Source organism: Manis pentadactyla, chromosome 10, assembly GCF_030020395.1.
Source record: "Manis pentadactyla isolate mManPen7 chromosome 10, mManPen7.hap1, whole genome shotgun sequence".
Classification (NCBI taxonomy): Eukaryota; Metazoa; Chordata; class Mammalia; order Pholidota; family Manidae; genus Manis; species Manis pentadactyla.
The window spans coordinates 59828701-59852173 of record NC_080028.1 but is presented as its reverse complement, the minus strand read 5'-3'; the positions used below and the strand labels follow the sequence as shown (position 1 = coordinate 59852173).

The 23473-nt window shown below is 43.5% G+C and overlaps 1 protein-coding gene across 2 annotated transcripts; it reads right to left on the bottom strand.

Moving 5' to 3' along the window:
• Positions 1 to 7367: 7367 nt before the first annotated feature.
• Positions 7368 to 20801, bottom strand: DYRK2 (dual specificity tyrosine phosphorylation regulated kinase 2). Of its 2 annotated transcripts, XM_036899385.2 has the most exons (3): positions 20335 to 20799; positions 19607 to 19755; positions 7368 to 12905 (listed from the first exon to the last, which is right to left on the bottom strand). In XM_036899385.2, exons 1-3 carry the CDS (start codon positions 20381 to 20383, stop codon positions 11298 to 11300), a joined length of 1806 nt encoding a protein of 601 aa, XP_036755280.2. In that variant the 5' UTR covers positions 20384 to 20799; the 3' UTR covers positions 7368 to 11297. The 2 variants fall into 2 exon arrangements, with proteins under 2 accessions (XP_036755280.2, XP_036755282.2); XM_036899387.2 differs by lacking the exon at positions 19607 to 19755 and having other exon boundaries at positions 20335 to 20801.
• Between the last annotated feature and the right edge of the window lie 2672 nt (positions 20802 to 23473).

Here is a 23473-nt window from a genome sequence, read left to right as displayed (position 1 = left end):
AGGGCAGCAGTTCTGTGGCCTTTTTTTCCCAAAGTAGTTGTAACTGATGCTTGGGAAGCTTCCAGACAGAGAAGCAGCTTTCCTTCCTCTCTGGCGCTGGTTCAGGGGAAGAGCAATGCAAGCACTTACTCAGAGTAAAAGGTGGAAGTTGCACGAGTGTCAAGCCCTCTGAACCCGGAGGCTATGACGGCTGCAACACTGACCACTCTGAGGTGCCAGAGGTTAATCTGAACACTACTAAATGGTGTGCGCTGAGCAGATCCTGGTGAAGGGCCTGTGGGTCAACACTCTGTACTGGGTTTTAAAGTCTGCCTTTCCAGACAGCATGCTGCATGGAAAAGAGAAGAAGTAAGCATGGTGCCCTATTTGCTATGGGGTGTGCCTCTGCAAAGTCCTGTGCACACAAACTCCCCCATCTTTATATCCTTTCCACCATTCATGAGGGTCACTGGGTCATCAGCCCCATTAGTCATCATCTGTGTGTCAGGACACACAGTTCTCAAGAGGAAGTAATTGGCCCAGGGAGTGAGAGATTTGCAAATTCCGTGGAGTCCTTTAGGAGATCTTTCAGGAGATTTGCTGATTCCTGAAAGGAGTCAGCAAGTATCAGAAAAATGAAAACAACTGACTGTAGCTTCCCCCAGCTTTGTCATATCTACCAGACCACCTCTTACTGCTGGCCAGGGGCTTGTTAATGACTTTTTACCCGATTAGCTACCATTCTAATAGCGCCAAAAGATCAAGCAATAAATGTGTAAAAGAAAAGATTAAGATGACAAGGAAATACTTTCTTGTCCTTCTCCCATCCCATTGAATACATACATACTTACTAATATCTTATTAAAGAATAAATGAGAAAGCTGTACCAATATAAAAAGCGTTTATGCTCTTCACTTTATATTGGTTCCTAACGCCAAAACCAAACCAATCCCAAACACCTATGCCTCACTGAGACCTAGTTTCAGGCACATCCTGAAATGCAATGTCCATGTGTCAAGACAAGAATTGAAGCTCTGCACACCAGAGTACAGGGAAATCTTCTCAAGCACTAACTTGCCCCTCTTTCACCCAAGGAAAACATTGCTCTCTATCACAGCTGAACCCAGAGGGAACCGCCTAATCCCAGACAGTGCTCTAGGTAGTCACTACCAAGCATTTAGGGTTGGCATTAGAAAGGATACCTATATGCCTTCCTGGCAAATAATATTTCTCATTTCTTCTTCTCTACTGGTTTCTGCCTCACTTCCTCCAAACCTACATGAGGCTTACTCTTAACAGCAGATATTTGTGGAGAACCTTTGGTGTGCCAAGCACTGTTTTTTCTTCACCACCAGCCTCCTTCAAAGCCACTTGATAACACATTCCATTTCCTTAACTCTCCTGCAACCTCTTCTAGAAAGGGCACGGATGGCTTCTTTTGTGCACATCTCTCCTGACCCTTTCCAAGCACTTATTCACTCACAAATTTTCTCTGTGGTCCCATTTGGTCCCCAACTCTGTGGTAATCACTATTGTAAGCACGAAAGATGGTCCCTTGCCCTCATGATACACAAAGGCTGACACTCACACCCATCCTAACCATGAAGTTTAAGGTCGATGCGGTGCTGTGGTTAATTGGGTGACCCAGCAGGAACATGTCAGGCGTGTGAGGAAGGCTGAGCGAGGTGGCGGGTGGGAGGGCAGAGGACCACTGGCCACCAGACCTGAGGGCATAGGGAAGTGGCCAGGCCAAGAGGAAGAGGAGGACCAATTCCAGGTGGTGGGAAGTGCAGGTGAGAGGAGCACAGCCAGTGGGGGGACAACCATTCAATAATGGGCCAGGGAGACAGGCAGGGACTCTCCCCACTATCAGGGCACTCTGCTCACTGGGGCCATAGCAGCCTTCTTTGGGCTTTATTCCTTCCCTTCCAAATATTTTCTTCTCAATGATGTATTGGGTTTTTAAAAATATTATTAAACTGTAAATGCTTGTTGTGAAAAGTGAAGGAAAAAAATACCTAAGGAAAATGAAAATGAAAATCAGCTCCCAAGTTCACAGGTCTCTTTCCTCCTAGTAGTTCCTCCTGTGCCATCTCTCGGCTGCTGCCTCTTTTGGAGAGGATGGTATTCACTTTTGTGTCCTATTTTGTTTGGGGGAGATTTTGCTTAATATTACACTGTGACAGTTGTGTCTGTGAAAACAAATTTATCATCATTTATTGGACAATCCTCTGTGATTGATACAAGGTTTTTTCCTAAGTCCTACTAGATAGAATGATGATTATCTTTGTACCTAAATCTTTGTTTACATCATGGATTATTTGGAGATAGATTGCGGAAGGTAGAGTTGTCAGGTAAGAGCAAATGAGCATATCCAAAGCTCTTAGTGTAGTTTGCCAAGTTGCCTTCTGGAAAGGTTCTGTTAATTATACCCCAAAAGCAGCAAAGGAATGTTTTGTGCCACCACACACCCTTGCTAGCAGGAAGCATCATTGTTTCATTCGTGGTTGATACTTTACAGGTCAAAAATAAACTCAATTGCTTTAATTTACATTACTTTTGATTTGCAGTTTTAAATGGGTTTTGGGGGTCAATTTATGTTTCTCATAAATTTTCTCAACATGCCATTTGCTCATTTATTTCACTGGTTTATTAATGTTTTTCTTACTGATTTAAAAAGTCTGTAACAAATTAATTAAATTGAATCTGAACCTTGAGATCTTATAGGTAAACAGTCTTCTCAAATTTGTCAGTTAAAAACTTTTAAAGCTCGCTTGCAATTTCTGTACAGTCACATCTAAAGAACACATTTTTTTAGCCTATGCTGCTGTTGTTATAAAAATAGCACAAATGCTATCTTCAGAATCCTACATGGTCTTATTCCCACTTCCTAAACAGAACTGGTGGTCTGGGACCATTTTTAATCCTATCAAATTCTCTCTAACTTCTCTCGCATGGTTAGGGCTCCTCTGCCTCATGAAGTCTCACCATTTCACTTGGCTCCCCTCCAGTTTTCCTCCACAGGAAACCAGAATGACTGTTTACAAATCTACTTTAAATGGTTCAATGGCTTCCTGGTGTAATCAGAACAAATTCCTAACTCTGCAGTGTGGTCCATATACCTTCTCCACGCGCTGGCCTGGCTTCCCTTGTCCTCCTCACTTTGTGCTGTCCTTCCCCTTGCTCCCCTAATTCCCGGCCCGCGGGCCCACTGTCATGTCCCAGAACTCAGGCTCTGGACTGCTCCTCTCTGGGCCTTCGAACCACCCTCAGCCTTCCAGAGACTACATAATTGCCACTGCACCAGTGGCCTTTGCTGACCTTCCAGACTAGTAGTCTTCCTCACAGAATCTAGCTACTTTTCTTTCCTGGCACTTCTCACAATTTATAACTGACATTTTCGAGATGCTCTGTCTACCATCTACCTCCCCCATATATTATCCCAGATTGCTGCTTTGTTTTCAGTGTATGTGCAGAGGGAAAGATGGAGGGGAGCAGGAGAAAGGACTCACTGCTCGTCTCAGTTCAGTTTCACTCACCTAGATAGCAGAGGGTCCTCCCAGATGCTAAGAAAAGATTGCCAAGGTTGGCTTTTGGTAAGGGCCACCTTGCTGAACCTTAGGCAAAGGAGGGCTTTGTAGAAGAAGTGATGTCTGGTCTGAGCTGAGTCCTACAGGAAGAGGCAGATTGGGAAAGGCATTCTTGACAGAGCTCATGTGCAGTGGCTGTGAATCGAGAATGCAACACGTTTCAAGAAAACCACAGGATGAAAGGCTGAGTATTAGCTCAGCTGACCTCTACAGTCTCTCTTCTCCATCCTTTTTGTTTCTTTTTTGTAATCACTTTTAAATCTAACATTTCCTGAAGAGATTTAATTGAATTAATAAGATTTTTAAAACTGTATTATCCAAGGCTTCATATTTCAGCAAAAGATAAATGGTTTACTAGCACCTCACACTCAAAAGCATTAATTTTCACTTTCTCTTTTCTCAGCCAGACACTGTAATTCTCTTTGATGCAATGTAGCAAATCAGACACTGAAATAGCACCCGCCACTTTTCATACACAAACACTACTGTTAGATCTACCTTAATATTTCTGAATCTTAAGGAGCTCTTCAATCCATCCTTTTCTTTAAATTTCAATTTCTGGTCTCTGGTCTAACCTGCCATCACTTGCAAACATTTCCAGTTGGTCTTACTTAATCTACTCTTACCCTTTTCAGGACATTCTACTAAAGACAGCAGGGAGAGCCACGCTGCTTGGGGCATTTTCCTCCTTAAAACCCTTGGTTGCTGGCCTTGCACATAGGATGAGGACCAAGGTCTTTAACAGCTCCTATGAGACTTGGCATTAACCTCTTTGCCACCTTCATTTCACACCAAGTTCTCTTGTTCTTGTGATTCTAGTGGGCTCCAGCCACAAGGACCTCCAACTGGTCGCTCCACAACCCCCCCGCCCTACCACCACCACATGCTTTTCCTTCACTATTGTTATTTGCTCATATAATGGCTAGTACAATGCCTTACCTTCCCAACCAATCTGAAAACTCTGTGAAGACAGGAACTATGTGTTTTGGGCACCTGGCACACATTAAGCATTTAATAAATATTTGACAAATGAATGCCCTCTGCAATAGATGTAAGATGGATATCTTTTTTGCCTAATTTAAGCCTACTGAAACCAAAATTCCAATGAACTGAATTCTAGAGAAAAGGGAAGTTAGGTATTCCTCTTCAGATAAAAGGATGACAAATTAGCCCAAACTTAACCCATACACTTATTTCCTGTAGTGCTTGCATACTGATAACATTTTCATCAAAATACTAAAAGCAATTCCATAAACTCTTACTTTAAATGAGCTGGACCTGCTCACACGTTTTTGTTTTTCAAATGAAGCAATAATCTAGAATATTTTAAGACTCCTCAAGCTTAGGGGGAAATAATTTGGGATAAAAAGCAAAGAAAGACACAATATTTTAGTTTGTAAAATTTGTTTATTTACAATTTGGTATCTTAAAATTGTATTTGGAATTTAAATTTTATATATTTGCCTGGTGGCATTCTATGTCTTCTTAAATATGGAGGCAAATAATAGGAAACCTGAGTAAGTTTAAGAGATTTACCTGCAGCTACAGTCAGTAAAATTTAACTTTTAATCCCTGAGAATTAGTAGAGTCAAAAATACTTTCATACATTCAAATGTAAAAGGCATATTTTAAGAACAGAAAATAGTAAGGCTACCATAATTAACCTCCCCAGATATGGCAATGTGAGAAGCCTGTCTTTTACAAATTAACTGAGAGGTGTGTGCACAATGTATTTTAGTTACGGGGTACAACCCGATGAGACTAAGATCCTCTATTCCTCAGTTTTTTTGTAGTTTCTCTTTAAAAAATATCCCTGGAAACTGATACATAATTTACTCAAATAATGAAATGCCCAGTTTGCTCAAATTTCTGGTCCTTTCTAAATTTTTGTGCGTGATGTACAGTTAGGGATTTTCTTTTCCTGTCCAAGACCAAACTTCTTTATCTAATTGCAACCTGAGGTTCCAACTGTTTTTGTAAAGTCACTTCGGAGCTAGTCACTTCAGTTTCCTCAAATATCAAGTGAAGATAATTATAGTTCACAGGAATGTATAAGGCTGACCTGATGTTCAATACACATGAAATCGGTGAAGCTTTCCTCACAAGGAGCAAGGCTCCGGAGCACATGATAGTTATATCCTGCTGCTTCTTACTGTAGATGACTAGTTACTTTTCCTTAAATGTCAGCTTTCTTTGGAGGTGTAAATATTGATTAGTTTGCTCATGAAACTTCCTTGCAAAGAGGCAAAAGAATGGCGGTTATGCCCCCTCCACCCCATATACCTGAAAGGTAGCACCGATATTAAGGATGTAGCGACAGCAAAACAGTAAGTCAAGGTCAAACCAAATAAACCAAAGCCTCTGCAGGAAGCTGCAATTTTCTTATGTATGTGTAACAGACAGTCATTTTTCATTCCGGACAGTCTTAAGCATCACTAATGACAAATGTTTATTTGCCTAATGGCCTATAAATGCAGTGTAATTCCAACTTTTTAAAAACAACAATGAAACAAAGCCACAAATATCCTTTCTTAAAATCTTATTGCTCTCCGAAACAGAAAATAATCAAACTGATTTCCGTTTTTCTAAAAGACCAAATATCAATGCCAGCTAGGAACATTCTCTAGTGCTAATTTGAAGGCAACTTTCAAGTTCCAAGAATACTTATTTATATAGGTTTTTATTCTAACAGGGAAATCATTACAGAAATTCCAACAGGATATAACATTAATGAGTTTTAAGGAAGAGCTGTGAAAAGATTTGATATTAGAATGACTAGGAACTGTAACCTGCTGTTAGATCTGGGCAATCAATTTTAAATTTAAATTGCTGCTTTAGCATTAACTGTCAATTTTATACGTAATGCACATCTCTTAAAAATTTATTTTGAAATACATCGGGTTTCTTAGCTGGTATTTTTTCACTGCCTAGGAACTCTGAGCAGCAAGAGAGGCAATAGTGGAAGTTTATGGCATAGGCTGTGCTAAGACTCAGTCTGCTTTAGGAACTCCTACAGTATTTCTTTGTTTTAGCAAATCCCACTTGTACTGCAGGGAACCACAGTAATCAATTCATTGGCTGTTGGTGGCAGGAGGGGTGTAAATAAAAATGTGAGGTAGTTCTTTCCACAAGAGGGAAATATTTGTCTACATGATATCCCTGCAATGTCTGACAAATTACTAGAGCGTCTGCTCACTGTTTTCCATAGGTCAACTATTAGCTTGTCATTAACTGAACTTGACAAGGCATAAGCCAAGTTGCAGCTTGCAGCCCTTGCTTTCTGATGCAGCCAGGACAGGAGACACGAGAACCCCCCAAAATCTGAACCATAGAGACCACCAAGTACAAGAACTGCAAAAGCATAAGCATTAAAATGCACTGGGGGAGTTGGTGAGAGCATGTAAGAATGATTTACCAGAAGCTGTGTACTGGAAAGAACGAAGACTGGTGGGGGAAGAATTTATAGACTCTGCTCCCACAGCTTAACTGTCACCATGAAGGTTAAAAAAATTTTTTTTGACATTCTGACATGATACAGAACACAGCAGAGGCCATATAAAATAAAATTAACATAGAAATACTACAGGTAAACGAATAGAAGATCCTGAGAAAAGCAAGAGTTGCCTACTAAAACTTTTGTCTTTTTCACTTGGCATTTGCACAGTTAATATTGAACGAATAAAAAAATCAATTATTGCTGAAAATAGTTGCATTCTAAACTCTCTCCAGGCTACCCAACCAAGAATAATACCAGAAATAGATCAGGAGTTGAATTATAGTTAGAAAAGGGGAGAAAAGTAAGGTAGGACATTAAAATTTTATTCTGAAATTATCTCTGGCCACGACAATAAAATTTAACAAATATTCACTGAACAGTCTTACTCCTGTCATCAGCTGTACAATACATACAGTATCATAGAACTGGCCACTAGGATTAAAATCCACTAGAACATACTTCATGTTAAGTGGCGACAGCAGCATCTCACAGAAAGTTTTACATACATATGTACACAGTCCACATTCAACCATTTTCACAGATTTTCAGTTCACACAGTTGCAGCATATTACAGTCACATGTCTAAGTTGTTGCTTGATAAAAAACCCAAGCCACTGCCTAGACATAACTGTAGCAGTTGAGCTGAGTATAATTACAATTCATTTTATATATGTCCATAGCAGAGAGATGTACAAGCCCCTAAGAAAGAGAGTCCACAAATACTTTTTTTTAAATGCTACCACAGCATTATGTTGGGCAATATTAAAACCTTTACCCACCAAATCAGTTTTTTTTTTAAAAAAAAGTCTTCTGCTTACCAGAAATATTCCTGATGAAAAAAATTACAAAAATGAATGCTTTTTAAAATAATTCATGCTTTTAAGATTCCAATATGGCCCAATGCTACTGATGCCTGAAGTGTTGCCTAACATTCTGATGGAGTCCTTTCACACGACTCCAAACCACCCATTAAGTTTAAAAGTGGCTTAAGTGCCTTGCACCCAAATTGTAAAAATCCCTGGCCGTCCATACTAGAGCCAGGCACTATAAAAGGAATGCACTTTGGTTCATACCAAATGCCCTGGGATTAATTACACTATAAAATTAAATGGTTTGAGGTAAATTTTTACAAATAGTTGATTCTTGTCTAGTGTTCACATAACAAAAAAAATATTTAAAAAACCAGTCTGATGTTAAGATACAACAAAGCCTATCTTTAACCCCTCAAACATAGGAATTCCCTGTGCAACTAACCAATGGTTACCTTTTTCAGTGCCTGATGGTGATTCATGCCTTATGGTTTCTGTTAAGGCCTGTAAGTAACTGGATATTTAAGACAGATGTTTATCTTTACAGAGGTGAATCCCTCCTTACTGCCTAGTATTCAAAGAGTTAAAGAGGCCAAAAAATGCATGCCCTACAACATGGCATTCAGAACAAAAGGCACATTGTTAACACGAAGGGCACAATTTCTCCTCTACTGTTGATCTGCACTGTCCTGCATCACTCTGCTGTCCCACTCTTGGAACAGTACACGTAAGGGGCAATGCATACTGTGGGGGACAAGAAGCGGAGCCAAATGAGACTGCCACTGGAGACGAGACGACACTGCGCGAGTCCTAAATCTGAAAACAGCTCCGACATCCCTTGACCTGTGAGACCTGAGACGAAGGACTGTTTCAAGTCAGCAACCAGAAGCCCATCAGAGCCCTTCATTTAGGTGTGTTTTCAAATCACAAAGATGCAACATTCTTCCTTTTTTGATGTAATTTAGAGTTTTTTCACAGTGGCTCTGTCACTAAACACTGACAGTGGTAGCCTTTCTAAATAAAGGAAATTTCACTGTATTTGGGGGGTTGGGGTAGGGGAGTCCCATAGCACTGCACATTATAGTTTGGCTCAAAAGTTTCCAGTTACATCTGTGAATAAAGATAATCACAAATGCATCGTGGGCGTCTTATGAATCAGTTTTGTGTGGTGGGGAAAAGACAAGCAGTATTAGTCCATTTGTAAGTTTTCACAGGTAAAATAATCTTACAGGGAACTTCATATTAATGGCAGGCTCAGGTTCATATATTTAAACTTAATGTGAAAATGAGTGGATATCGCAGAAGAGCATTGCAAGGGGAAAACGGCCTTTGTTTTCATTTTCATGACCTAGAGGAGCTAACCATCATTAAGAGGCAGCCACCACACCGAGTCTTAACACTTCTTATGCCTTTATGCCATAATTTTAATAATAAATACACAATCTTTAAACTCTGTAAGCCACTGATTGGGGGTATCATCATGAGAGCATCATTTCAAATGCAACTTACTAACATTATTGCACTTCCACAGATTACACAGAAATGTGTACAATAGGCTAAGGAATCTGCTAGGGTTAAGAAGTTATAATTTCTAAATAGAGAAATACAAATTAATTCATCAATGACACCCTTAAATAGTAAAGCAAATATCAACATCACCATCGTTATCAATAAGCTAATCTTATTACTGGTTTTTGGCAAATATCTGTAGTATTTCCTGAGCATTTTTCTCCACCATCAGCTGACAAAAAAAACCTCAAGATAAGTGTTGTGTTCAAAACTACTTTTTCCTAAGTAAGAGAAACTGTAGGATTAATATTAAAAGAACTTAACCAGAAACTTTCTTGGCCTCACTGGGGACCATGCTTTAAGTACTTGTAAATCAATTTACAGGCAATACAATAACATTTGTGCATATAAAAGAGTATTTATCCTAATTATACTACCCAAAACCTATTGTCCAAACAGGCAGAAATCTTTCTATATTAAATTGCACATACTAAAAGACTTTTTCCACGTGCCTTGAAATTGCTATATATCTCTGCTCATACCTTAGTGATAAAATACTGAAATTTTCACTGTGAAAAGAATTATTACTTAGAGAAGAAAATATTCTTTTACCTACTGTCAGTTACTTTTCCAGGTAAAGTGTCATTCCCACAAAAACAATCAGTGCAATCCCAAACAAAACAAAGTAAACCAAAATAGAGGAATGCAATTTCTGGGGTTCTTCTAATGATGCAAAGAATAAGTCAAACCATTTAACTTGAGGTTGAACTTTTCCTCCTTTAAATTTCTTGTTAAAATTGGCCTCACTGAACAGTGGCAATGACTGCTGTTCATCAAGAGGATTTTCAACCCTTTTTCTTTTTAAAGAAAGAGTTGATGCTTTCCCAGGCTAAGGGAACCTTACAGTGGCACCCGGGAGGTATGAACTCCCTCTAATCTGGCTAAAGCTTCTTTGGAACTATGGAAATCCCCACCTGGAGTAGCTAGGCTGCTGTTCTTTTTAAAGTAGGGATATGAAACAATAGTTATAACCACAGCTGAAATGTCTCTCTTCTGTACTAAAGTCTGGGATACATATTTGAAAGAAGCAAAAAAACCCAAAAAACTAAATGCAAGCAACAGATGTGTGGTAAAAGAGGAACAGAGAGGAGAAAAGCAAAGAGAATGGAGGAACAGTTCATGGAATACATTTCTAAATTTAGGTGCAAAACCAATCCTGTAATATGAGGCTTCTATAAAACAGCTCAGGGATCATATTAGAGAATTTGGAGGAACACACGTTTCCTTTTATCCACCAGGTCTGCTTGGCTAGCTTTTAGAAAGTCAGAATGTTGACTGGGCATTTAAACCTTGTGGGTTTTATTTTGTATTTGAGCACTACTTTAGGAAAAAAATCTCTAAGAGTTTTTCTTAGATCATCTTTGTCCTGACCACTCTCCTCCCACCATCACACCACCCAGATAACTTAGGGAAAACGGAAGCAGGACATGCTACACCTTTGTAGGAGCAAGGAGAAAGAAGGGGGACCTTTGGGGGCAATCGCCCTGGGGAGAATATACTCTGAACCATAAAAACATAGTGAATGTCTCTGACCCCGATCTGTAAATGTGTAGCAGTCACGAAGTGATCAATGGCCTGCCACTGATGTTTATTACTCTGCCACACTAAATACAGTAAGGCTCATCATACCTTTAAAACACAAAATGTTTCAGAAAGTATAAAAACTTAAAGCATTGTCCCCATGTATTTTATAAAAACAAAATGAACAACGTTCTTACATTAAAATAAGTGCTGAAAAGATACAAATGAGTTGAGTTATTGAGCAAATAAAAACAGGTCTGAGCTACTCCTTTTCAACCCAGTAAGGCTCAGAAATATCGTATCTTTCAGATTACCAGCATCAGGGGACTCAGCTCAGCTAACAAGTTTTGGCAACACTGTCCTCTGCTGAATATTCCCATTCGCGTCTGTCATCTGTGCCAAATTCGTCCTCAGTTTGGAAGCTGAGCTGGAAGGTGGAGGTAACTTGGAAATGGATGTGATAGCACCAGTGCTGTCGGGCATCCTTTTCACTGACGTCTTCTCCCCCGTTGGAGGCTTTGGCAACCGCCTCCTGAGCCAGGGATGCCGTAAAGCCTGGCCAGGGGTCATGCGGACTGCAGGATCCCACTCTAAACACTGTTTCAAGAAGTCAAGGAAAAGGGGATCGTCACACCCCTTCAACGCGTTCCCCCACTCTCTGCTTTCTGGCGGGCCCCTCAGTTTCCCCCTCCGGGAACGGCCTCCATTGAGAACCACAGAGCCGTCCGAGAGAGTCGTAACAGTGCAGTATCGGGGATAACCCTTGGAGCTCACAAAATTTTTGGCTCGTTTGGACGCATCCAGCAGTTTCTGGGAAGGCATGCCCAGCAATTCAATCATACAGGCCAGCTGGTCCCCCTCATCTTCCCCAGGCAAAAGGGGATATCCAGTGAGGAGCTCGGCTAAAATGCAGCCCAGGCTCCACATATCGATGGGCATGCCATACCTGGCGCCAAGGATCACTTCAGGAGCCCGGTAAAAACGAGACTGAATGTACGTGTAGACACGTTGATGCTCGTAACAACTGGAGCCAAAATCGATCACTTTAATACCGCTTCTACCCTGCTGCTTTAACAAAATGTTCTCGGGCTTAAGGTCACAGTGAATTATTCTGTTTTTGTGCAAAGCATCCAAGCATTGCAGAATTGAGTGGGCGAACTTTCGAACCAAAGGCAGGCTGAAGCCCTGGAACTTATTCTTCTTGATGAGCTCATAGAGGTTCATGCTCAGCAGCTCGAATGTCATGCAGATGTGGTTGCGGAAGGTGAAATTCTCCAGCATGTGGATGACGTTCATGGTGTTGTCCTTGTCCTGCTTCCGCAGGTGCTCCAGGATTCGGATCTCCTCTGCCGCCTGCCGGTGGAAGCGCTTCTCGTTTCGCACCATCTTCAGGGCCACGTGCTGGTGGACTTTGTGGTCATAGGCCTTGACCACCTGCCCAAAGCTCCCCTTCCCGATGACCTTGAGGACCTCATACCTGTAAGCCACGTGATCGTGCGGCACCTGCACGTAGGATCCCTGGTCGTCATCGTAGCCACCGTTGTTGGGCCCACCTGTCATGCCCTGGCGTTTCTTTGCGTTTGGACCCAAGAAATAGATTTCAGGATAGCTGAAAATCTCATGGTGTTCAAAGGTGGTCAGTTTCTGCATGTATTGCTTCATTGCTTGTTCAGGTGTCATAGGGGTGGCTTTCAACTTCCCGATGCTCTCCATAGACTTCAGAGAGGTGGAGCTCCCCTGCCGCCTATGGATGCTCTCCAGCTGCCGCTCGGGCACCACCGGCAATCCCGTTTTGCCCACCGTTGTGAGCCCATTTGGTTGTGTTGTGAGCACTGTCCGCTTGTTGCTGTTATCCTCAAACAGCTGCTGAACCTGGATCTGCCCGTGGCTGTGGCTGCCAACATGGAGGTGATCATTCATTGTGTGCTTACTGCCGCCGATCTGGAATTCAGAAAGGAAACATGAATTGAATGCAAGAGGTCCATCTCTTCAAATGGGGGATTTTATGTCAGCCCCCACTCCACCTTTACGACATCCAACTTGGTTTGAATTTACAGTCAAATCAGGTTTACTAAACAGAAAGCGCTGTGCACACAGAGGACCTTGTGAAGACCCTGAGAGGAAGAGTGGATAGGATGCTGACAGTCTCTGACAAAAAAAGGAAAAAGGTTAGCAGGCTTGGTAAGGCTGTGAAACTTGGGATCCTATAAAAAAGGACCCTATAAATGCTACCCCTAACAGACAAGCAGTTTGCTGTACATACCCAGGGTCCTTTGGGTAAGTTACCTATGTTGGCAGAGAACATCTTTCTTGTTCAGAGCCTGGCACATCGCAGGAGTTCCACTCAATCCATACTCAATATAAAACTCAAATAGGATACAGGAAAAGCTTGAACACAGACTCTACAGAGGCTCCACCTCCCTCACAGTAACACCCTTCCTCTTTCATTTAGTAGTTTATTACATGAGGGCAGGACCACATCTGTCTTGCTCTCTCCTCTTTCTCTAACATCTTCCTAGCTCTATTCTGAAAACACTAGATCTTTACTCTCAGTCTTCTCCACCCCTTAGAAGCCCTAACTGATTACATCAAGGAAAATGCAGGATCTGTTAGCAAAAAAAATTGCACTTTTAGGCTTGATAGGTTCCATGTAGATATGCACTGTAGCAGCCTGTAAACCCCTAACCTATTTTTAAAAGTTTCTGGGCTTCACTGACTGCAGTGACCATTTAAGGCCATTCAGCTCAACAAAGCAATTGCCACACTGTACAGGGCCTTCCTTTGGTCAATGGCTCAGCTCCCTTAAGACGTGTATTTCTCTGGGCTTCTGGGATATGCAACTTTCCAACAAGGAATACAAAGTAGCGATGTCTATTTCAGGCGCATGGAACATTCCTGACTAAACAAAACTGATGGTGTAAGCCAAAGGGCCCCCAAGCCTTCCCTGAGAATCTACTCTTCTTCCAAGCATTATTACTGCAGAGGTGACGGGTAGAGCAGCCAGGATCTCCTCCCGGTTAGGAGTTCTTGCCAGGCTCAGACAGCCACCAACAAATCTGAAAGCACCTTGCTAAGTGATTTTCATATGAAACCTTAAAGATTAATTTGTCATTCAAAACCCATCTCATTTACTCAACCAATATTAGCTGAGGTCTAAGCAAATAGTGGCAGAATCTCTGCCCTCCAGTCCTTTGTCATATTTGTTCTATTGTCTCTTTCTGAATCCTACCTTTTGGGTTTTATATACTATGAAAAGAGTACAAGTGTTCTGTATTATGTAATACAGTAATGCAGGAAGTGGTCTGAGACCACCTGGATTATAAAGTGAAATTCCTAGTGGACCAACGCCTTCAGATCTTAACTGGCATAAAGCATGCACACTGTCTATCTGAGGAATGAGCTTTCTCTCTGCTTCTAAAACAAAGTGAAATATAGTACATATAGTATTTGGGTCTGTCCAAAGTACAATCGATTTCATAGACTGCAGGATTTTACTTCCCACACAGACTTTTGGAATTCTTCTAGTTGACCCTTTTATTAAACTCCTGGGTGGTATTTCATGCCAAGTGAACCCTATCTTCTGTAAGGTTAGCTGAACAGGTTATTTTATCTTCATTCTATGCCAAAAGCAGAGCAGTACATAAAAATGAATTGGTAAAGTCTTAGGTGTATATTAAAGTAGTACAGGCTTGTCCATTGCTTTTGTTCCAGAGCCTCACTCTCTGTACCCCTCCACTTCACAGTGGTCTTTTAAGCACCAGGGAATAAAAGGACCTGAAACTCAAAATATACCTCTTCAGAACCATTCTCCTCAGGGCAGGATGAAGGGATTTCAGAAGAAAAACCTACATTACCAGTATACATACTACAAAAAGCGTGAAGCTTCATTAGGGACAAAATTAGCCTTAGGGCTTTAAGAAACTCCTGAAAAGATAGCAAAGTAAAACATTTTGAACATTAGAAACTCACTTCAGTTTTTGCAATGGAAATTTTAATGTTTTGCATAATTTAAAATACAATCAAAGAAGTTTAGTGACTAGGACTAGAGAGCTTGACAATTAACTGGATCATCTCCTGTCCTTCCAACTGCCTTCTCCTGGTCTCCTCTATTAGTTTACCAACCCTAAGGTGGGTTCAAGGGTTCCCCAGGGTTCAAGACTCATCTCTTTTGGCTTCTCACTCCCATAATTCTCCTGACTGATCCTGATGACAGCCACTGCTTCAGCAACCATTTGAGGGCTGACATCTGCCACATCTACACCTTCAGCTCGGACCTGCCCAGTCTATCTCCTAAGCACAAGCCCTCCTGCCCAACCACAGTTAGCTGCCTTTCCCACAGGCAACTCAAACTCAACTCATGATTTTTCTGTTTACCCTTCCCATAATCCTCAATTTCCAATACACGAGACTTCACCTCCACATAGCCACTTAAGCTTTTACACCTGGAAATCCTCAATGTCTTGTCTTCCGAAGTCATCATGAAGCCTCATCGTTTCTCTCTCCTACTCCCTCCCTCTCCATCAACATGCCTCACCCTGTCTCCCACTCCTTTTGTCTTTCACTGGGCCAACTGAAGCTGCCTCCTCACTCACTCCCTTGCTTCTAATTCCTCAAATCTCTTCTCTCCATAATACTTCTAGAGTTACCATTGCAAAGTGTCAATCTGACATTGCCCTTGCTTATGCTTAAGCCCACAACTGCACTCCATTTATAATACAGATAATACAAGATAATGAACAGATAATGCAAGAACTTCCAGGCAGGACCATGAGGTTCTAGCATGAAGTTCTAAGAAGTAGAGCATAAATTACCTGAGTCCTTCCAATGTCATCTACCACTGTTACTATTCTCTTCCAGAGTAACACAGCTGGATTCCCCAGGACCCATGGAAAATCCTGCTGTTTTATGCGCTCCTCTACTTTTGGTGAAGTCATGTTTCATAATGGTTAGGAGTCCAGGGATTTTCAATTAGACACATAATGAATCCCAGCTCTTACAGGAACTGTCTGACCTTGAGCAATTTTACTTAATCTCTGTGAACCTCAGTGTCCTTACCTATAAAAGGAAGATATCAAAGCTACCTCATTAGGACTATTATGATTAAATAAGGTAAAATGCATAAGGTGCTTAGTTACCTCCTCTATGAAACTTTCCCTTTCACTGCTTATAGAGAATGGATGTTATTTCATTTTACTGTAATTGTTTTAGCACCTGATGTACCCACCCGGCTGTGAGCAATTCCAGGGTGGGGTCACCTCTTATCTTCAGAAGTCCCTATTAACATAAATCTAAATATACAGTAAGCACTCAATAAATATCTGTTGCCACACAGGGAATATAGTTAATATTTTAAGTTAAGTATGATGACAGGCGGTAACTACACTTATCGTGATGAGCATTTAGTAATGTATGTAATTGTTGAATCACCATGTTCTGCACCTGAAGCCAATATAATACTGTATGTCAATTACACTTCAATAAAAAAATAATTTAAAAAAATTTTTAAATAAATATCTGTTGAATGGGACAATGCATGTCAATAAATCCTATATCTTTGTCCAAACCTCTCTAAATTATAAATGAGAAGTACCTTCGTACCTTCAAAAGAAAACATGAAGTTAACACCCAGGGAATTGGGAAATCTTCCCTGGTGACTGGAGTCACAAGATATTAGGCCTACAGTGTACCAGCAGAGACTTGGAGGCAAATGACAGCCAGTTAAAAAATACCTGTAGCAGATTCATCAACTAAATGCCTAAAAGTGACATGCAGAATCTTTAACAACTTCCCAGATATTAAGGTCTGACACTCATTTGAGAGGCTCTAGTAAAGGAGGACTTTGAGTCTCAGACAATGTAGGATGCTAAAAATCACAAGTTCAGCAGCACATTAACTGATCTGTAATAAGGAGAGATGGGGAACCTTAGAAAAGCCAAAACTTTTCCAGAATACATACACCAGATCTGAATCATAAACTTACAGACATTAAAAATCTCTTGCACTGACTCAGTCTCCTGAAGTCTAAGATTGTGGTTTACTCCAATCTGCCACTGCCTACCTACTACAGTAGCTATCACATTTAAGAATACACACTAAATGAAGGCAATTGTTAGATACCTACAATGTATGGGTTAAAATGGAGAGACAAACAAAAGCCTTCTCTATGAAATATCTGAGTGTTAAATTATGTGAGAACAATACTCTAACCAGTTTGGTAATTTTAATCTCTTAATAAAATGGAAAATAGCTGATATTTCACTGTGCTAACATTTTTGGGCATTTTTAAAGTTCTCTGAAGTCATCTTGGAAATGCTGTATAGTGTTATGAGAAAAGAATTGAGTCTTTGTCAAATGTCGACTTTTTCTTCTTCAAAATATTTTTTAAATGGGAATATTCATTCTTCTTTAATTCCAATTATTTTAGAAAGGTAAAACTGGTAATTAGAAAGAGCTTTAAATGTTAAAACAGTTATGAAGGTGATACAATACTAATATTTGGCAATTTAAAAAAATAAGCATGTTAGTATCTCCCATACATTAAAAGAAAGAAAAATTAACAGTAATCAAGAGTTATTGGTATACTTTTAGAACAAATAGAGATAAACAAAATGACTAAGTGTACAATAATATATCCATGAAGATAGGGACAAAAGGGCAATGGGGCTAGATAAATTCCAAAGTTCATAATCTTTATAATCATATATTTATCCACCTACTATATCACTTACAGGGGAAAATATGGGAAGTTTCTATAACAAGATCATTTTCCTCTCCTTAATGTCCTTTCCCCCCACTAACTCATTCTAAAATAGCTCTTTCCAGGTGTAACTGCTATGGAATTAAAAACTAAACATTTATTAAAGCCTGAAGATACGTGGAAATATGGATCAAAGTTTTCTTCATTTGGAATAAAATTAATGCAATTGCCTAGAATTAGCAGTGTCAAGCACTATGTTAAAGCTGGATTCAGGAGAGCCTGCACTTTGGCTCCAGTCTTGATATGTTAAGATATACATACAACATCAGTACTGAGAAGCACCCTCACATCTTTTCATTTCCAGTCCACCACAGGTTATTCCACCGGTGGGCACCTTTCATTTTCTCTAATCTCATTACATATTTCAATCGTAAAGAGGCTCTAATCCAAGAAAAGCCCACCCTTATAACCCTGAAATCTAGATGCAAATCAAGTCCTTTCCCAGGTCACACCAAGTCATGTGACTACATCCACACACGGGAAAAAACTGGATGTTGTATTTTCCCAATTTTCATAAGATTCCAAATCAAACAAATAAACTCAAACCCCTAAAAGCAACGGCAATTTCTCAACTAAAACGTCACTGTAACAAGAACACTCAACCCCATAACATACAGATTCAACCAGCCCACTGAGATTCTCTTCCACCATCAACAGTCCAACAGTTAACTTATGTGTCATTAACTGGGTCTAGATGTGTCAGCGAAGGGAGTAAGAGAGAGAGAGAAAGAAAATGAATGGGAATAACAAAACATTTTCCTATGAAACTTTTTACACTCTGTCCAAGTCTAAGAGGAGATACTTCACTCTAGCCAGCCTCTCACAAATTCTCCAATAAACAAGTTCCCCATAACACATGATTCCTCAGAGCTGCTCCTCTGCAGGCTAGAAATGGCCTTTTCTATAAGAATTCAACTTTCACTTGGCAAACAAAGCCACATCCTGGGCCAAGCCTCCTTCACACAGAACCATCTTAGGCGGTTCTTAGGGAAGATCAGTTAGGAAATAAGACCTCTGAAAGCATCACCTTCTCTGAGTGCACACCTCCTCTAGGCTGGCAGTCACCATCCAACAGCGATCTCTGGGAGCTGAGAAAAGGTACATGCTGCAGTCAAATCCAGCTTTGCTAATCCGCGGCCACTAGTCCCACGCTGAGCTCTCCCCTCCCTGGGGCCCTTGGAAGGGCCTCAGCACCTGTCAGGTCCCCTTCTCTTCCCAACTGCCCAAGCAAAGCTGGCCTTTTCCTTGTGAATAACACCCAACTGCAGAATTCTGCAGACGTGGCTTATTGTTTTGACTGCTGCTATGGCTCTTATTTTTGTTAACGTTAATTACAATTTCTGCTGTGCTCAAAACTGTAGCACTCATAAAACATGCTTCCACACGCGGGGACAATTGGCAGTGCTCCCTGCTGGCTGGAACCCGGCTTCAGAGGCTCTTTGGGGATCGGATTTTCCGGGCAGGACGGCCTGGCAGTCCCCTAACACAGATCTGTTTCTATAAATACCCACTACCCAATGTGGTGGACGGGGGAGGGATGTTTACCCGGTCAGGGAAAGGAGCTCTGGGAAGCAAGGACGAAAAAGGAGGGAAAAGAGAAGGAAAGCAGCAAGGAGGAAGTTCAGAGGAAAAGGAGGGCAAGGGTGGGCGTGCTTCGGAGGGGGAGTGGGGGACCCACGCCACGAATCTTCCTTTGTGGCTGCAGCTTCAGCCTCCTCGCCCAAAAGGCGGAGGGCGGCATCCAGGAGGGGCCACCGGCCAGGGGCGTGGAGACACTCGCTCTTGGACCTCTCCTCTCCCGGCGTCAGAACCAGTCAAGTCCGGTGTTTATGCTCGGGCCCCTCCCGCACCCCGTCCCCCGGGCCTCCCTCGGGCTTGGTCTCACCGTGTGGGCTGCGGCGGCAGCGTTGCTGGCCCGGAGAGGCGGCAGGGCGATGGGGGAGGGCGGGCCGGTCCCCACTCCGCTCCGAGGGGCCCCCGCGCCGAGCCCCGGGGAAGCCTGAAGCTGACGAATGGCGCTGTCCCCTCCTCGGCCTGGGAGCCACGCGCGGGAGGAGACAAAAGAGGGTCAGGGGGGAGTCACCCAGACCCCGTTGCCCCGCCCCGCCCCTCTGGGCAGCAAACCCCGCTCTCCCTACGACAGAGCCCCGACTCTAGAAACCGCCGTCCGGGGGGCCGACGCGGCGCCTGGGACGCAGATCCCCAGCGCGCACCCACGGGCGGGGCTCGGGCAGCTGCAAAGTTAAGCAGGGCCCAAGCGAGAGAGAGTTCGCGACCCCGCGGGGGAGCCGCGCTGGGCCGGAGCTCGGGGCCCCACGTTGCAGGCCGGGAAAAGGACTGGACTGCAGAGCGCGACGGCCCAGCCAAGCCCGGGCGGGAGGAGGCCCGGGACCGTCCCAGCCCGGCAGGCTCGGAGGGCTCCACTCGAAGGAGCCTCCCGGCCCGCGTGCAACAATGAGCAGAGGCGAGGCGAGAGCGCGCCGTCCGCCCGGAGCTCCCCGCGCTGCCCCGCCGCGACGCAGACTTTGTTCCAGCTTCGGCGGGCAGCGGCGCCCGCGCCTTGAGGGTGGCCCGGGGGCGGAAGCGCGGCGCGGGGGCCCCGGCCCTCCTTACCCGTCGGGTAGGCGGCGGGAGCGGCGGCCGAAGGTTTCCTGGTTAACATGGCCGCTGGAGGAGAAAATGCATTTCAGGGCTGCAGTCTCCGCCGCCGCCGCCTCGTCGCCCCTCTCGCGGGTCTCCGGCGCCTCCTCGCCGCCTCGCGTCAGCTACAGCCAGACACACATAGTCCGCTGCATCCCCTCGGCCCGGGCCCGCCGCCGCGAGCCCCGCACTCTCCTCCTCGCCGCCGCCGCCGCCGCCGTCCTCCTCTTCCTCGGGCGGCTGCAGCACCCCCCGGCCCGAGCACATGCCTCGCCCTCCCTTGCGCGCCGCTGGCCTCCCCGATTCCCTCACATAGGGCGCGGAGGAGCGGGCTGCGCCGCGAGGACCCACTCGCTCGGAGCCTCCTCTCGGGATCGCGGGCGCCCGCGCGCCCGCGCACACTCGCTCTGGCGCGCGCGCGCGCGGCGCGCCCCGGGAGGACAACCCCGCCTCCACTCCGGGCCACCGCGGGTGCAGGCCCCGCCCCCAGACCCCCGCCTCCCCCGCCCAGCCACACACTCGGGCGTACACCCCGCCCGCACCCAGCCGCCCACAGAAGTCCCTCCGCGCGGCCCAATCATCTGCATGGCCACCCCTCCACTCCCCGGAAAACTCTGCAGCCTCTGCTCGCCCTCCGCCTCCCCCTCCGGCATCTGCACCGTCCACCTCGGCTCCCCTACTAACGACCTTTCCCTCCCCAGCCTCCAGCCCCTGCAGAACCCCTCCTTTTCCCTACCGCGCAACCTACCGCTCCTTCTCTCCTAGCGAAATCACTGCAAGACCCCTCCTCTTCCATGCGCGCCCCCAAACACAAATTATTGCAGCTTTTCGAACCTAATGGCTGCTCACAAACAATACCACCCCCCTCCCTGGTCCCAGTGGCTCATCCACCCCCAATTTGTCATGTCAATAACTTAGTTGTGCAAGAATCACCTCGGTAGGTCAAGTCCAGTAGAGGGCCGCAATTTAGCCCGGTGACCCCGAGTGTAGGCGAAGGAGGGAACTGCCCTCCCACCTCCACCTCGACCTCCACCACGCACACCCACCCCGATTTACTGACACCAAGTGACCGCTCTCCAGTCTCTAGGACAAGGGGAGGCAGAGGCGCGCGCGTGTGGACTGCTGCTGGGGAAGCTGTTGGCTGCGGGTTGCTAGGCAAAAATAAACATCGGAGACACCTCCCATTTCCTTACAACTCGGAGCCTTTCCCTGGCGCGGCCACTGGGAGAGCCACACCTTCCTTTCAGCTTTCTGCGGTAAGGGAGTGACACCTAATTCTTCTCATTCCCAGAGACAATTCTCTGTCCTTCCAAGACAAATGAATAATTTCCCTTCCTTTTAGTTTGCCATCTACAGCCTCTCTTTCCCTTGCAGACTGAAAAGTTGCTTGTCCATCTCACAACCCTTGTCCCGTCATGTGCGGCCGCCACCTTTGTACAAAGGTCACAGATTTTGTCACTTCTGCAGTTGTGGGGACCCTGGGGGGAGCTGGGCAATCCCGGATGAGGGGGCCGGGCAGAGAGCTATGCCGTGCACGTCCTTCCGGAGACAGGCCCGGTTTGACATTCTCCTGGGGACCTGGGTACATAACTCTCGGGTCCCTGGCTGGACGAAGTATGCAGACAGTTATTAATTCAGACTCAAATCAGAAGGGGGCCATCTCCTGTGGAGTCCCATCACCCCTACTGTTTGCAAATTGCCACAACAGCCTCCCAAAGAGATCACCCATAGCTTTTTGCAAATGCCCAAAATGGAATTTTTCAGAGGTAGAGTGTGACCCCTCAGAGTCTCCAGGGCTCCTGCAGGGGCATTAAGGATAGAGCGCATTGACTGAGGGGGCAGGTGACAAAGAGTGAAATTTTGCCTAGTAATATGTCTCTCCACAAAATCCTCTTGGTGCCTTCTCCTAATAATGCAGAACCACAGTGAAACAATCAATCCACTAATACGCCTTTAAAGGAATGATGACCTGATTAGGCCCCAGCAAGAAACAGGCCCCTTTCCTTGTCATCACAGGCTGCAGCGTTCAAATTCACTTGGGGAAACATACTTAGTGTTGTGAATCAACTAAAAGAGCTACTTTGTGGCAGAGATGAAGCTAGAACCCACTTCCTGACTCCCGGTCTAATTTCACTATGCTTTCTCTATCTTGGATTTGTAAGAACCTCTCACCTCTTCTTTTCTCTTCAAAAACAATTATTTTCATACAATTTTCCTTTTTAAATGAATACTCTATACAACTGAAGTTCAAATATTAAATTTGAAGCAAAAAATTCTATTTTAATGTAAATTGACACTGCTTTGCCCTTACGTTATTCTTACAACATTTAAGTAAAAGCTAAATATGCTACTGCTGTTTCATGAATTTTAAAAAATGCCATTGAAAATCATAGCTTGTGAAATCCAAATTGGTAATATTAATCTACACATTAAGTGTGAGGAAAAGGAACACTTTTTTTAAATAAAGGGACACAAAGAATCATTAACTTTAATCAAAGAAAGAAAAAGATATGTTTTAGAGAACTCTTAGTATATTGTTTATGACCTGACAAGTATAATTTCAGTTTTGATTTTTTTCTTTCTGACCATAGAGAAAATTTGTAATTAATCCAATCTTTGGCTATTTTAATTATAAAAGGTGCACTTTTCAAAATTATATTCTTACTGACCTCAAAATTAGTATTCACAACTGCTTGGATTTCCCTCATTCTGTTTAATTTTGATGACCTCAACATCATATACATATATATATAAATATATGCAAATATGCTCCTTGAGTTTTCTAGGAGAATGAACTGAGTAAATCCTAGGAATTATTACCCTCAAACTTTATTACTTTGATGCATCATTATTAATTTTATTATATATTTACCTCTTTATAAAACCCTTTATGTTATCATATTTAATCTGCACAACTCATAACCTGACCAGAGTTGTACTGATGTTAAGAAGTAACCTCCTCAGGGGACTCCAATCAGTTAGGAAGAGTCTGTTCTTTGATTCTTGCCTGTTGTAACAAAATCCATCTATTCTGTATGCTTATAAAATCCAGATTCAAGAACAGGTAGGCAAGATGTGGCAGTATTAAAGAGAGAAACTTCGGGAAACTCAG

Excerpts from the sequence above, each read along its gene's own strand:
- DYRK2 (XM_036899385.2), bottom strand. The coding sequence starts at position 20,383 with ATGTTAACCAGGAAACCTTCGGCCGCCGCTCCCGCCGCCTACCCGACG. Across the intron at positions 19,756-20,334 it reads TCCCGCCGCCTACCCGACGG|GCCGAGGAGGGGACAGCGCC; the intron begins GTAAGGAGGGCC and ends CGTGGCTCCCAG. Across the intron at positions 12,906-19,606 it reads CTGCCGCCGCAGCCCACACG|ATCGGCGGCAGTAAGCACAC; the intron begins GTGAGACCAAGC and ends TCTGAATTCCAG.